The 16,866-nt window shown below is 45.1% G+C and overlaps 1 protein-coding gene across 1 annotated transcript in view; it reads left to right on the top strand.

The window, feature by feature from the left end:
• Nucleotides 1-16,866, top strand: part of pou6f2 (POU class 6 homeobox 2) — a 76,087-nt gene that overhangs the window by 21,196 nt on the left and 38,025 nt on the right. Inside the window, exons 4-5 of the mRNA XM_061806008.1 lie at nucleotides 4,728-4,828; nucleotides 11,273-11,492. Of these exons, the coding sequence (XP_061661992.1) occupies nucleotides 4,728-4,828; nucleotides 11,273-11,492 (321 nt within the window). The remainder of the gene's footprint in view (nucleotides 1-4,727; nucleotides 4,829-11,272; nucleotides 11,493-16,866) is intronic.

Below are 16,866 nucleotides of genomic sequence, written 5' to 3'. Positions count from 1 at the left end.
CAAACATATGTGCTCAGCCGGGCACTTTGAAAGGGGCCATTAGAAAAATGGGGCTCGGCGACTCGGCATGAACAGCCCGCAAATCGTTACCGGGTCTCTCTCTCTCTCTCTCTGTTTGTCTCTCTCTGTTTCTCTCTCTCTTCTCTGTCTCTCTCTCTCTCTCTATCTCTCTCTCTCTCTCTCTCTCTCTCTCTCTGGTACATTTGACAACTTACACAATGCATTTCCACTAAAATAGCTTAAGTGTTACAGCTTCCTTTATGGGCAGAAATTGATTCATAAATGCACCGAGGCGACAGCTAACCTGGACACAAAGCTTTCAATAACGCCCTTTTTTTTATGTGTGTGTGTGTGTGTGTGTGTGTGTGTGTGTGTGTCAGAGCGTCAATGTACCAAGCGACTGCATGACACAAGGTGGCATGCTGATTGCTTTATGAAATCCAGGCTAATTGTTTAGCGCCGGAGTCCTTGGGGCACCCTGCGTTAAGACACACATCTAAATGCACAGGCATTGAAAGTACCTCTCCAGTGGCCACTTTGCTGATCAATGCGAGAGAATTTATACGGCGGTCGGAAAAGCCGGCGCAGTAAATGTCACCCCTCGTGCTTTGCGACACGTCGCGTTATATCATGTCGCATTTAAATACATTTTCTCCCAAAGTGTCTCCGTGTTACTGTCACGGCCCGGAGATTACGTGCTGATGCAGTCGGAACATTGGGAGTGACAGTGTGATTTAGGGTCGCTTGTACTGTCGCCGCAAACATGAAAACGCAAACGGCTTGCCGTAGATTAAATGTTTCATCTTTTCAGGCCTGTAACATATCCATTTATTCCATTTTCTCCCTCCCCCCCATCGCCGTTGAGGGATTTCTTTTGAGTTTTGATTCTTGTATTTATCTCCGTTGAGAATCTCATATTTGATCTTTTTTTTTTCAAAGCAAAAACATGTATCGAGGTTTTGATCATAAAAAGATAATTGAAGATGGACTCCCTGGCTATCTCGCTAAAGGAATTACGCCAATCCTTCTGGGCTACATGTATTTATTTATTATTGATCTCTTCCCAGGCGATAAATATGTTAACCTTACTGATATTGCAAAAAAGCTTTGAGGAATCCTTGGATCAGATACGATGCATTGTTCACTTCTGCAATAATCAGCCCGTTGATGCCTTCATTTTTATAAATTGAATGTCTTGATTTCGATAATTGGCTTCTGTGGCCGCGCTTTGATGGTAATTTGATAATTAGATGGCGTGAGAAGTCGTCGGCAGCGCTGCGAGATTTCATTTTATGTCTGCTTTATTTGGTGGTGTGGAAATCATTTCGGGGGAAAAAAAAGCACTTCAGGAAATCACCGCGTTCTTACTTTTATTAATTTTCAAAGGACATCAAATTAATCTGTTTATCATTTATCGTCGTTTATCATCCAGCCATCGTGTCCATTTTCAATTGGCAATCAAATAATGAGATAGTGACTATTTTGTTATGGTTTGATATAATGAAAACAAATTCCCAATTTTTCATTTCTAGATTAAAAAAAACTGAATGGAAAAAACAGGGTTTAAGGGTGAATTTGATTAAACTGATTTAGTTCAAATGACAGATTTTCGGCAACTAGTATTAGGTATTAGCTTAAGTTAGCTTGGATATGTTAGCTTGTTAGGATCCATCAAAGCGTTAGCCTAATTGCATGGCCAAAGTCATTAATTGAACATTTTCGGAAAACGGGGAAAAAAAATCAACTTTTAGCAAGCACATTGAATGCTTATTGATTTTGTAACAAACAGTAAATAAAAATAACATAGGGAGTTATGCTATTAAGCTAACAAAATAATACTTCATCCAAATTACCGGTATATCTCACATTTGAACCCGACGGTGAATGTTTTCCTCAAATTGAATAATAAAAAAATCACACGTCAGATTTCGATGTCAAAGCAAGAAACAAATATCAACAATTTTTTTTTTTGATTGGCTTCTCTAATTGACAAAGGAAACAACAAATGAGGCAGACACCCAACTGGAATAACTGAGTCATTTTCCACGCCACGGGATCGATCTTAGGCGCAGACGCCCGGCACGCGGGGCGGGGCTGCCGTAAAGGCGGAAATAATTGGCCAAAAGAGAGGCGCTTGTCAAAAAACGTCCTCGACGCAGACCTTCACCGAGAGCCAGAGGTAGAAAACCAGCAAGGAGAAGCAGGCCTCTCGCCGTGGGCTTGCGCATCAAGCGCTTGAGGTTCATGTGTTGGGTCACGCCATTCACCAATTATTTGGATTTTATGGAGGAAGATGAAGTGATTTTACTTGGCGTAGGTTGAGTTTAAAATGCCTTGCATAAATACACTTGACAGGCAATGAGATCTCGGCGGCGAAGCTATTCAGTCGTACATTTTATCAGGCGCGGCGTTGGCCTGTAGGTTAAAAATGGAAAAGAAAAAAAAAAAAACACAATTCATCTGTGAATAATAAAAAAAAAAAAAAAAGTCGCAGTTCGCTCCTTTTAAAAGCCATCATAGTCCATTTCGAAAAATCAATCTTAACACTGAAAGGTAAATGCATTATATCGTTGTTCAAATTCATTGCCGCTGTTTAACAAGGGTGTGTGGCTTTCAGTCGCATTTGCGCACGGTTGACTGGACAACAGAATTCACTTTATTCCCCGGGAAAAAAAAAACCCAAAATAACAAGAGCTGTTATGCGAAATGATAAGACAGAGAGCTCTTGTTGGACATTTTGCAAATTGCAAACGCACATTTAAAGCTAGACTTTGGAAGGAAAAGATCAGAGTGCATCGTAGGTACGACGACGTCGAGTTCTGTTTAATCACTGTGCAACGGTGCATTGGTTATTCATGGCAGCAAAGCTTCAAGCTCAATTTTCATAAAAACAAAAGAAGTTGTTGCTTTGTTTCGCATGTCAAAAATAGAAACTTGGAATCGGAACATTTCCTTTCATGGCTGCCGTCATTATCGGGATGAAAAAGCTGTCGTCCGGTGACAATTACGAAAAAAACAATGCAAAAAAAAAAAAAAATGTTCTCCAAACAGACCTTAAACTACACTATTGATCAACGACAAGAACCTTTTATTTTTTTGGGTTGCGAAATTACAAAAATCGGCTATCCCTTAAAATTGTTTTGAAAACATTTTCAGCTAGTATATTTGTAGAATGTCTTCCGGACATTTTCGGGGAGGGAAATGTCGCTATTAATTACAAATGGAGTGGAAAATGTTTGTTATAAATTTGAGTATGAAGATATTTGTACGATTTTCTCCGGAATTCACCATCGGCTGGTGTATAATATCTAGTTGCCACTTACGTACATTCGAGCTCTGATCTCAAAATGTTTCCAGCGTCAAGTGTAAAAAAAATACATGGAAAACTACTGTACTAGGCTCATGTTTACGGTCAAGCTGTACAGTACAACCTCGGTTCTCGACCACAATCCGTTCCAGAAGGCAGTTTGAGAACCGATTTGTTCAAAAACCGAATCGATATTTCCCACATCTCCGTACAGAGGCTGCGTTATACACAATAACAACGGCCGTCGTGGGTCAGCTGGTCGGGCATCATGTTATTTCCAGGTCATGTTGCAGGTCTTCGAGTACCGATTTTCGTTCGAAAACAGAAGCAAAAAAATCTCAAAATTTTCATTCGAAAACCGACTTGTTGGAGAACGAAGACGTTCAAGAACCGATTATTCACTGTACATCGATTTGCTCCAAGTTCGTGGGTAGCAGACTTTGCACATTTGGTCAAATGTTTTTTTTTTTTCTCCAGACAGTTTTCTCTATTAACAAACAAATGATATTTTGCAACACAATTTGGTGGGAAACTGTACAAAACAAACTTTCCACTATTAATTGTCCTAAATCCCCTGTTTTGTGTGATCACAGTCATAATTGGAATAAAACAAGAACCCAACAGCATCAACTAGACAATCTCGGTGATGTCAGATTCCCGCAATGCTGCTACATCGATTTAGTTTTCTGGAACTTTTCTTTCCCCAAATCTAGATTGACATGGATTTGCCTGTGGTTCACAAGTAGTCTTTTGAGTGAAGTTCACTTTGCCAGCTTTCAATAATTCTTTAAATGTTTTACAGCAAGAGTTAGCAAGCGTAGCGGCAATTGGTGAAAGCGTTCGGGTCAGAGTGGCCTTGAACGCGTGCCACATTGTATACCCTGCCGAGGCCAGGACTCGCAATGATACTCCCCTCTTCGCCCCGCAGCTATCATCGCCCGGCATGTGTGTGTGTGTGTGTGTGTGTGTGTGTGTGTGCACGTACCCCCCATCCCTCTTCATCTCCTCCCTGGTTGCAAACAGGTCTAATTGTGTCTTCCTTGCTGCAGGCCACGAGTGCGGCGAGGGGAGGGGGAAGCGGGATCACACGAGTGCCTACTCACTGATGTAAATGGCTGAATAATATGGCCCCGCCGCTCGCGCCGGAGCTCTATCTCTCGGCACTAATCTGGGCCATCGGGGACCCGCCGGCACGCGCGGCCCGCCGTCAATGAGCCCTCGCCGACCGACTCTGCGTAATTTATTCAGCGCTACGGCAATTATTGATGAAACGCTTAAATACAAATTCCAGCCTCCCCGCCCCTCGTCACCCTTTCCCCGGCTTCCCCCCCCATCTGTCCGCACCTGACCGTACACACGCTCATGTTTTCTTCTCACTTTTTCTTTCTTTTTTTTTTTAACTCTACATGGGACACGGCAGGCGCCCGCGACAGTTCAGTCCAGTCCGAGCTCAGCAGCAGTCCCTCCGAGCAGAGTCAAGTAGGCCAGTCTCACCCGGGGTACCCCACTCTGGGTCCACAGGTGAGTTATCGTTTTCTTTCAAAATGTTTTTTTTTTGTCATAGCTTAAGTTGACCTGCTGTTGGACTATCAAAATTGACATCTTTTTCAACTAACCGACAAAATATGATTGCTGTCGAAGAAAAATATGTACTGTGCCTCAAAATATTGTTGGTTGTTGTTGTTGTTGCACTTTTTGTTTTTCCTGTTACTGATAGAAACCAAAAGTAACCACATTAGGATTGGATGTTTTTCAAATAACCCTCCAAAATGTTTCACCCAGTCGTAGAAAAAGGTGCATCTGTATTTTTTTTAAATAGTATATATTTATTATTATAAAAGCTATATATATATAACGTATTATAAAAAATATTGTAAATATTTGTGCAAAAATGAAAGCTGTATCTTCAGATTTTGTGATTTATTTATTTACTTATTTTTCATTTTATTTTCTGTTTGACACAATTTTTTGGTTTGTTTTTGGATTATTTTAAAATCATAAAGTGGCATTTTTTTGTTTTGTTTTTTTTCCCAAGAACCCACAGAATTGTGTTGCAGACTTCCAGGCCACCGTACTAATTGGGTACTGGGATATATACTTTTTTCCTTTTAAGCCACAATATTTTAGTGATTTTCTTTGTTGGGGCTGTACTTCTCCATTATGTGTATTCTAGGAAATATACTACAGTACTTTTTGGACAAAACTCCCATTGGCAGCGTGTTCTTTATACAGTAGCTTATACTGTAGTTAATGAATTATTACCACCGGACGTCCTCCGTCGTGAATAATTGATGGCCACAGCGTGACGGAATTAAGCTTCTTGTCATTCGTTAGGGTGTAATAGAGCCGTGTTGCTAACGAGGAGACAATGCGGGGAAGCCGGGATGCCCGCGGCCTGCAATGAGCAATAAATCAACGACTGTCTTATCTGATTGGATTTATTTACCCGGTGGCTCAGCAGTGTTTAATTATGTCTGCCTTATTAGTGTCCACACAAACACATAAGGCTGTTCTCCCTCTCGGTGACAAAAAAATTAAATAAATGACACAATGTCAATATTTTCGCTCTCAAGAGGAACAATTTGGATGTGCGTCATGGCGGCATAAATACAAGTAAAGGTGTAGAATCAGATGTCTTGGGGTTAGTATGAGGCCTTCTGCAAATGGAGATAAAAGTGTGATTGTATCCAACTTGGGGGGGATCTGGGGGGATCGGGATCCCAGACAGTTAGTCAAGGAACTGTTGCTTGGCCAAATGTTGACTTGAGTTGGAAACAAAAGTGGCAAACTTCACAGCAAGAGCAGTTCTTCGAAAAGAGGCCAAGATCTTGCGTCAACGTTGCCGATTACTGACAAGTAAACATAAAGCAGAAAGAATTACATGTATATTATTAGGCAGCCATTTACCGTTTTCAAGGGAGGCCCCAGATTTAAAGCTCCAGTTTCAAAACTCCAAAAATTTATTTTTCCCTCCCCACCCTGCTCCCACCCCCACGGCCCATTATTTGGGCGAGCAGTCAATGAGCTGTATGAAGTTTCATCCTTTTGAAAAGCGTAACGTGCTTTTGAAGCGTGGGAGCCAGAGGAAATAAAAGTACCGATACGATATCATATTTAGAAGGGCACCACACATCGCTATTAATTGACGACTTCAAGGTAATGTTAATATAGTAGTAGTGCAATTTAAAGTACATTTAATCGTTGTTGTCATGTATGTCGTACTAGAGCGACTCCAACCACTGGAGACAAATTCTGACATACTTGGCGAATAAAGATGATTCTGATTAATATAATGCTTTTTTTAATCAAATGAACGTTTGCAACAAACTCTAAGAGTTACGTGTCTACAATTTGTGAAATAAATTGAGTCGTTACCATGACATTTTCCGCTCTGGAGGAGACGGGCAGAAAAGTACTCTTAAGAGGCATTCTACTGGTTTTCTGAGAAGTACTTTGACTGTCGGGTTATATTTTAAGAAAAATTCAATTGTTAATGGACCAGATATTGTATACGTTGTTTAAAAAAATATATATTAGATTGCATTCAGTGGAAAAGAAAAGTTATTTTCCCAAACCTTTCAAAATACAATAATGCATTTTAGAGCTCTAATTGTGACAGCATGTTGACCGTGAATCCAGCGATATTTTTGCTCGAGGTCGTCATACTGTCGGAATCGGATTCCGGCCCATGCCTGTTGTGTATTTAACCATGCAACATAATTTCCCCTAGCTAACACATAATGCAAAACACAATAGAGGGGCTAACAAAATTAGCATTGATATCACAGCAGCAACCCATGAAGACAGAGCCTCGAGCATTACTAACAGGTACATTATACTGTATATTTGAGGTTATATACATTTAATTTGGGTTTCTGTGCATTTTGGATCTTTCACATCATGTCTCCGAAACATAAACATAATCATATTGGGTATGTGCCGTATGGAACTAGTCCCAAAAATGGGCTACTGGCAGTAAATCGCAATTGGGTTCTCGGAACCGCTGCGTAAATCTCGTTTGAATGTTGACCGAACAAACAATGTCCATTAAAAGCGCTTGTCTGCGCACACACATCCTCACGCTGCCTCTGTGTTGGCAGTCAGATGAGAAGTCAAGAGAAGAAATGCGAGCAGTCGCGAGCGCGAGCCTCGGCGGATACCTCTCGACAGTCGGCGCCTAATATATTAATGCTGTCAGTCTGGCCCGTGTGAAGCAAACACTTTTGAGAAACAAAGGCGCCCCCGCACGCCGTACCCAATTCTCCTCTCGTCAGATCAATGCCTTTGATAGATTCCCTGTTCCGGAGCCGGATATTGTTGGAACAACCATTATCCGCCGCTAGTTTACCCAACATGAATCCACCTTGCCTTCTTTGCTCTCCTCACCGCCGCTCGCAGTTAGGGTGACAAAAGTCTGCTATCTGGACCATTATGGGCAATTTCTCTGTGCCAGAGCTGCCAAGCAGACAGAGGAGCCTCCTCAACCCCTGATGGGCGAGAGAGGACGACCGCCCTGTCCCACGCGGAGTGTGTGTGTGTGTGTGTCTGTCCTTGCGCCCCCCCCCTCCCCCCCTCCCCAGGAGACCACTTGTCATCACTCAGCTGTCAGCCCTGCCAAATTCGACTGTACGGCTGCTTTGTGGAGGCCCAGGCTGTGGAAATCTATTGCAAAACATGTCAGCCAGTTACATTTTTACCTCTGCGAAGTAGGTCTTCTTCAAATGCGATGCAAAACACGTTTCAGGCAAGGGTCCATGAAATTTAAATTGCAGTACATTACGTTTATCGTCGGGTTAGGGTCCGGACCGCCCCCCGCAGTAGATGAAATCCACAAAGTAGCAACCACATCTTCTTTCATTATTCAAACATATGAAGTTTTATGGACCTCTGCGAACTACTCGCAATCTCACAATAAAAACAAAAGCTGCAACGCACTGAAGGTGCACACGCGGTCGCCATGTTCACGTCTTACTGTAGTATCTGTGACTTGTGTGTATGGCTTTAAGTGACGTGGGTGTCAGCAAATGAGAAGGTTAGCCAGTCTGCGTGATTAATGACTCAGTGTGAGTTGTGACTATCTTAACGTGGTAGGAGGAGGTGGCTTTCCTCATTTTCCTAAATTTCTGACAAAAGTGAGTCACGATCCAAATCAGGATAGGTTGGCGTTGGCGCGGGTTTATATTCAAAGATCAGGTGTTGCACTGCACATGTAGCGCTTAAGAAGCTCCTCGTGAAGATGGTAAAACGAGGTGGCTCCACGCAACGCGCCTGTGATGATAAATAAATCAGGGCGGCGTGTGATAATTGCGGCGCCGCTTTTAATGTTATTCCCCGTCTTTTGCTGTCAGAGCGCCGGCAATGTCATTTTGTTTGACTCTCAGTGGAAAAAAGTTCAAAGGGCGTCTTTGATTTTGCGCGCGCGTTCGGCTCTCCCGTCGCCGCATTACATTTACTTGAAAAGCACCAGATTAAAGCGCGTCACGTGGCGGCTAACAAACAGGTTGTCTTTTTTGTTGGAATAATAAGTCGTTTGCTTTTGTTTTGTTTTTTAATGATAATGGCACACGTCATTTGGAATGCTCTCTGAAGTGTCAGTTATCAAAGCGAAGAACAAACAATCGTGACGTGTACGTGCGTTAACTCTTTGCAATAATTTGTCCTTCGCTGTCGATATTGTTGTTTTTAAACCCGCGTGACCTGGCGCCACGATTTCCCCACCCCCACCCTTATCGCAGTGACACTCCTGTCAGCCGCGAGCAGCGAGGCCGGCCGGGCTCCTCGCACCAGTCGGTCCGCTCTGCCCTGTGCGCCGGTCGCAGAAAACGTAGGCAGATAGCTGACAATGGGAGTTAAAAGCTGGCGGGGTGAGGTTAACGCAGAGCAGCCGGGGCTTACCTAACAGCCTTGTAACTGCGAGGTCGTATAAATGGAAGAAAAATCTGAAGGGGATCTCACTCGGTGGAGTGCTGACTTCTGCCCAAGATGAACAAATAGACAGCGGCGGGGTCTCCAAAATGCCTCGTCCATCCATCCATTATCTACCGCTTTTCCGGGTCCAGTCGCGGGGGAAGTAGCTTCAGGAGGGATACCCAGACTTCCCTTTCCCCAGCAACTTCTTCCAGCTCTTCCGGAGGGATCCCGACATAGTCTCTACAGCGTGTCCTGGGTCGTCCTCGGGGTCACTTTCCGGTGGGACGTCATCACCAGGGAGGCGTCCTGGAGGCATCTCATCGGGCTCCTCTCAATGCAGAGGAGCAGTGGCCTGACACTGAGCACCTCCCGGATGACCGAGCTTCTCACCCGTTCTCTAAGGGAGTGCCTGGACACCCTACGGAGGAAACTCATTTTGACCACTTGTATCCGGGATCTTGTTCTCATGCCCATAAGTGAGAGGAGGAATGTAGCTCGACTGGTAGAGAGCTTCACCTTTCCACTTGGCTCCCTCTTTACCACAACAGACTAAAAATACACGTCATTCTAGTAATTATAGTAAGTAATTATGCTTTATATTGCCGTTATCTACTGTTACGCGGATACACCACCCCAAAATCATGTTCGGTCGCTCATTTAATACGCTTTAAAACGGCTGCTTTAGAAAGCTGTCATTGAATAAAATAGTAAGACATGTCGCCAGATTCCAGACATAAAGCCTTTCGTACGACATAAAAAGCAAGCAACTGCGTTCATGTCATCTTCCTGACTTCTTAAAAATGTAAAAAAATCAACTTTGTGGCTGACCACTTTCTTCTGCACATCCATTTCAAACAAAATATGTAACCAACCTATCGTCAAAAATCTTGACACGACAACTATTCACAGTTCAAGAGAGTTGAGAGTGGTTTTCAAGGTATTTCCAACACTTGGTTAATGTCATGTCATTATCCAAGCTGCTCATCCTCACAAGGGTTGCGGGACAGCCAGAGCCTATCCAAGCTTGCTTTGGGCGAAAGCCAGACTATACCCTAAACTGGTCGCCAGTCAGTCGCAGGGCAGATAACATCATCATCACTGAGCGGGAGTCGATCCCATGCTGCCCGCACCAAAGGCAGGCGTGTGTACCACTACACCATCAGTAACCGGTTAATAATGTGTGAAAATAGGAGACAACACGGGGACAGAACAATAGTATCGATCTGGGATAAAATATGAAACTGACAATCTTTGGACCTGCAAGGTTTGAGGCTGACAGCACCGATTCCAGATCCCAACTAGAATTAAAGGTGGCCTCAAACTTTGTCTGCCAACCTACTTGCCCCACTTCATCTCCATTTTGTCGCAATCTCCCGTCTCCCACATTTAATTGCACGTTTGCGTGATCGGAATGAAATAAATCCAACATCCCGCGCGTATTTCCCCAGCCGTCGCGCAAACCTTCTCCCTCAAAGCTGCCGTTGTATTTCCGAGACATCTTCCCTTCTCACAGCTTTTTGCCTTCTGATAACACATCCTTTCCTCTACGACTCTGACTGTTCCACTTTAGCTAATATGAATGAATGGCGGCGGGATCGAGACGCGAATGATGTTTCCATACGCGCCGTCACAAGAGTCAAGTCGAGCAACTTTTTTTTTTTTCTCGCATTTTTCCGCTAAGCACCCCGTGTTTCAGGCGCTTTTCGCTCCGCGACGGAGAGATTTGTTCAATGGGACGGAGCATAAATCACAGCCAGCGAGAGAAATTCTGAGATTTGATCTCAGCGAGGAGCAAGCGCTTGACTGCCGGCGTGTGACAGCAAAGCGAGCGAGTCGCGCCGGTAACAAAACGCCGTGATTAGCGCCTTCGCTACGGGTTTATTAACTTCGCCGGTTTCACCTGATGATATTTAATAGTGCATATACTCGTCAATTATGTGTGACAAAGTTCAAACGCGTCATAGCGTAAAGCAGTTTCTTCATTGTAGATTACGGTCACATGAATGGGATGATGGAACGATAAAACATTTTCAATTTTTCTGTCCCCCCCTCCAGTCCTTGCTGGTGGCCCAGCAGCTGGCCAACGCAGTGGGCGGCGTGATGTCCGGGGCTGCAGCGGGCATGAACCAGCCCATCCTCATCCCCTTCAACGCCGGCGGGCACCTGGGCGGGCAGCAGGGCCTGGTCCTCTCGCTGCCCGCCACCAACCTCCAGAGCCTGGTGGCCGCGGCCGCTGCCGGGGGCATCATGACTCTGCCCCTCCAGAACCTGCAAGGTAAGGCTGTGAAGCAGCATGTGGTTATTCTTGTATGGATGTATTTCTTGGAAGAATAAGATGATTGAACTGGTCTTTCCCCTTATTGTCCTTATGTCCTCCCTCACAACATCCATCAACCTTTTCTTTGGTCTTCCCTTTTGCCTGGCAGCTCCATCCTCAGCACCCTTCGACAATTATACTCACTCTCTCACCTCTGAACATGTCCAAACCATCGAAGTCTGCTCTCTGGAACCTTGTCTCCAAAACATCCAACTTTGGCTGTTCCTCTAATGAGCTCATTGCTAATCCTATCCAACCTGTTCACTCCAAGCGAGAACCTCAACATTTTCATTTCTGCCACCTCCAGTTCTGCTCAGCTCAGGGCCACCGTCTCTCACCCGGACATCATGGCCGGCCTCGCCACTGTTTTATAAACTTTGCCCTTCATCCTAGTGGAGACTTTTCTGTCACATAGAACACCAGACACCTTGCGCCAATTGTTCCTCTCCGATTGGACCCGTTTCTTCACTTCCTCACCACAGTCTCCGTTGCGCTGTATTGTTGACCCCAAGTATTTGAAGTCGTCCACCCTCGCTATCTCTTCTCCCAGGAGCTTCTCTCTTCCTACTCCGCCCCTCACATTCATGCACATATATTCTGTTTTACTCCGACTAATTTTCATTCTTCTCCTTTCCAGTGCGTGCCTCCATCTTTCTAATTTTTCCTCTGCCTGCTCCCTGCTTTCACTGCAGATCACAGTATCTGCGAACATCATAGTCCAAAGGGATTCTAGTCGAACTTCATCTGTCAGCCTATCCCATGACTACTGCAAACAGGAAGGGGATCAGCACGGATCCCTGATTTAGTCCCACCTCCACCTTAAACTCTAATAGGCAATAAGGCCTTTGAAATAGAATGTTTTTTTTTTCCCCACAAAAGTTCAATTTCCAATTTTGTTCCCAATCAAATCAGGATAGTTTTTATGGACCTGACTCTTGATAAACACGTAGAATTTGGTGCCTAGGCAAAGGTCGTTCCCCTCCTCAGAGCCATTCTTCTGTTTTGACTTTTGCGCTTTACGTAATTATTTATGGGATGTGATCCTGCAAGGAGCGATTTATCCTTTTCCAGATCTCGTGACGGAGACGCAACATTTTCTTGTCCCTTTTTATGTTCATCAAAGTAGTTACAAGGCTTCCCGAGCAGGTTAAGAACCCTTCGGGGGTTTGCCAGCGTCTCCTCAACTCGCCTTCAGGAACAAACCGTATTAATTACAGGTCACCGTTTTGCAGCGCGGCGCACAGGCACTCTCTGCCTCTTTTCTCTGAAATTTCCTTTTTTATCTCCTCATCCTTCCATCCAGCGGCTGTACTTATGTGTGCCTTTTAAACTTTAATGTCCAAATGTTCCCTTTTGATCATACTTGTAAATGGTTTTCATTTTAATGTTTAAAACATTGTCTCTTTTATACCATTAGATTGAGGGATGGATGGGACCGTAGTGGGGGGGTGGGGGGTCGGACGGACGGACGTCTGTCATGAATCTTGGATGAGCGCAGCGCACTAATGTCAAAAGACGTCCAGGCCGCATGTAAAGCAGTGTGTGTGTGTGTGTCTTTTATTTTATTTTGGGGAGGGGCTATTACAATAATGCCAGTGCAGCACAAAGTGCAGGGGAGGAGAAAATGGACGAATGCGTGCCTGGAGTGTGGAAAACGCGGCAGCCTAATGGACACAAACATGCATAAATAACAACAAGCGTGGCTGGCGGGCAGAGCTTTTAATAAATCCCCCCACGTGGATGATAATGGCTCTGCCTCACATTTCAGCTCGCCAGGACCACCCTCCGGGGGCCAGGAGGTGATTGACAAACACATTGTCAGGGGCGTCGCACCACCGTGACTAATGCCACTCGCGTTTATCATCCCACGACTTTAGCGATTAATTTGAGATTTTTTATTCCCCACTCTAAAACTTGAAAGCATGTCTTCACTGATGTGCAGTGCTTATACTAACAACATTGCTGCGAACAAAGAGGAGCTAGTTTACAAAAATAGAATCGGTGTTGACAACTTGCGGATATTTCTGACCCCGATAGTGACTAGTTGACGACATTCATCCGAAAGCCTCAGGAAATTCTTCGGATTTCCAGAACGTCTCCGGTGGGTGTCGTCGCAATCTGGTCGTTCTTTTTCCTCTCGTTTGTGGACGGTTAACGGCGATAGCGATGGCGCCGCAAACATTATCCGTCTGCCAGCGGCTTCTGCAGTTCAACATAGATTGATTCTTTCGCATCTCTTTCACACCAGCAGGCTTCCCCGCCCAGAATTTGGACAGGTCTTTTTTTTTTTTTTTTTTTTTTTTTGAGATGCAAATGAACTGCTGACTGTGTACCCGAAGATCTGCTTGTCTATGTTGTTCCAGGCGTCTGTGTCAGAGTTGTTTGGTCTCTCCAGTGTCGAGGTAATTGCCTGCCTCACTAATACAGCGCAGCGTTTTTTTTTTTTTTGAGTCATTTTATGATCACAATCACTTAGCTTTAGATTTACATAGCACCTTTTTTTCTGGATCCATGGACAAATAACACAAACTGATTGGTGAAATTGTTCAACTTTTAAAATGTTAATTTTGTAAGGATCGCGTTTTCAAGCATATCTTGACAAAAGGGACAGCCTTTATGTTCACATTATCTCTAAAGAAAGAAATGTGTTTGTAGTGTTTCCGAGGAAGTTGATGCAAGTTATTGCAGATTGAAGGGTGGTTTAGCGTCAGGGGAAATAAAGCAAATCCCATCAGTTGCAAAACATACAAAAAGCAAACTTGTTTTGAATAATGTTATTGCCATTTGCTTTTCTATAAGCGAAGTAGGAGTATTTTGGGAGAAACTCGATCAAATATTTAATTTTCAGGCCATGCCACGGCATCCCCATAAAAAGGACAGGGAAGATGTTTTTTTAAGCCCCGGTTCACACATCCTCCTGTCTGAAGGCGATGCGTTGAAGGGACCCCCGCCAAGAGAAAGTGACACAAGTCACGAGTGAAGCTAAATGTCTTGACTATGTCCGGGCCCCCGCGGCCACGCGGCGCTCGGCCGCTCGCCGCTGTCCGACCCGATCACGGGCGGGCCTGAATGAGGCCTGCTGGCACAGCACCTCTGTCAGACGACTGCGACTCTGCCCTCCCTCCCGCCCTCCCTCTCTCCGGGTTTGATTAATCGCACGCAGCGGTGGGCCAACGTGCTTTATACGCGCTCATGCTGAGTCCTAATTAGCATCAGATCGGACAAGCGCGAGGCTCTGTAATGAGACGGCGGGAGGGGCCGAGCCATTGGCTGCATTCAGGCCTAATGACGCGGCTAATGAGCCTCTAATAAGGTTGCCTTTCTTGGATAGATACCGGAAGGTTCAAAACCATCTGACTTCCACCCTTGTTAGATTTCTGGGAATGAGTTCTGGCTAGAAATGGCAAACTAACGTGTGATGGCTGTCAATAACGATGATACAAGGTCATCTTTAAAATCAGTTCCCCAACACCAGTTTCACCCACTGACTTAAAATTGGGTGGGCATATCTGTCATAACAGAATGCTAATACATTTTTAAAAAATGGTCTCACGGAGCACAATCTGAAATTAAACAGGAAGTTGCCCATTTTGGTTTTGAAGCAGCCGTTTCTGGCAAATCCAAGTCGCAGTCTCAAAACATTCACGCCTGTTTCACCCACGGACACTCAATTTTGTTGACGTGTCTATCTTAAGGGCGGCACGGTGGATCAGCTGGAAAGCGTTAACCTCACAGTTCCGAGGTCCCGGGTTCAATCGCGGACCCACCTGTGTGGAGTTTGCATGTTCTCGCCATGCCTGCATGGGTTTTCTCCGGGCACTACAGTTCCCTCCCACATCCCGAAAACATACATCAATTGGACACTCTAAATTGCTCCTTGGTGTGGTTGTTAGTGCAGCTGTTTGTCTCGATGTCCCCTGCTATTGGCTGGCAACCAGTTCAGGGTGTACCCCGCCTCCTGCCTGTCGACAGTTGGGATAGGCTCCAGCACTCCCTGTGACCCTTGAAAATGGATGGATAGATGAAGAACATATCCAAAGTGGAGTCTTGTAAGTGTCGAGCACACCATGAGAAACTCATCCGTACTTTTATTTCAAATAAGCTTGACTGTTGTAATGGTCTTCTGACCGGACTTTCCAAAAAGAGCATTAAACAGCTGCGGCTCGTTCAGATCACCGCAGCTCAGGTTCTGACCATATCAAAGCGGTCAGCGCATAGAACTCCAATCCTAAAGTCCTTGCATATTTGGTAACATAAAGCACAAAAATCCTTTAAGGACCCATGTCTTAAATTAAACAGGAAGTCGGGCCTTTTTCCTAGAAGCAGGCAAATGAGCCTTGACCACAAGCGGGTATGTTAGACAGATGGGACATAGTGAATCGCCGAGCTCCTTTGCCAACGCCCCAACTAATGTGCGTGGAGAATTGCTTGAAAATTCGACGATCAGGTGGTGCCAGTACCCGTTCGCCGCCGCTTGCAGCTTTCACTTGAGAAGACAAGTAAACACTTGCAGAGAAAACTGGATGTTTGTCAGAATGATTCATACGAGTGTGTGGGGGGGGGGGGACAAACTCCCAGTGAAACAAAACAAGGGAGAAAGTTATCCTTAGTGACGAGCGCACACAAATCCATCTGACTTCACAGCAGTTAAAAAAGTAGGTTGCGTCACACCGAAGCGAAAGTAAACATTGACGGCTATTACCACTTTAAAACATACACGAGTGCTAGACATTTTTTTTATGACGGCAACTTTCCTCATGATTTTATAACAAGCAAATGGTGATTAACACACTTGTAAAACGAGCCGCATCAAAGCAAATCTCAACAAAGCTACATCCGCCGACTTCCCTTCTCCGCACTCGCAGCTAATGCGAAGGCGCCGCTTGACTTGGAAGTTCTTAATAAGCACACGGCGCCTTATTTGCGGCGCATCACATCAGAGAGCCGCGCGAGTTCTAATGGCGGAGGTGAGAGCGCCGCCGCCGCCGCGCCTCTGTACTCGGGCTTCCCGCTTTTAAAGGTCGGCATCCCACTCACCTGCCGTAATGAGAGCCGGCGCGGCTGCCAATCAAAGCCCCGCCGCCCCGTCTGGCGTTTTGATGCCGATGCTCAGCGGTGTCGCTCGGAGGTTGCGGCTTGCCGGCTCGCTGCAAATTAGGGGAATCACGCCGCTCATTACGCCACCTGAGGGCGAGCCCCCAGGAGGGAAGAGTCGGATGTTTTTCGCTATAGTTACACGTGTCGGCGTGCGTTGCCGCCGACTTAGCTGCTTATTGCTTTATGTATCCTTATCGCTTACGACATTGGTACCTGCCGCCACAGTGCTCTTTGC

This window comes from Syngnathoides biaculeatus, chromosome 19 (assembly GCF_019802595.1).
Source record: "Syngnathoides biaculeatus isolate LvHL_M chromosome 19, ASM1980259v1, whole genome shotgun sequence".
Taxonomy (NCBI): Eukaryota; Metazoa; Chordata; class Actinopteri; order Syngnathiformes; family Syngnathidae; genus Syngnathoides; species Syngnathoides biaculeatus.
This window is presented reverse-complemented; position numbering and strand designations above follow the sequence as displayed.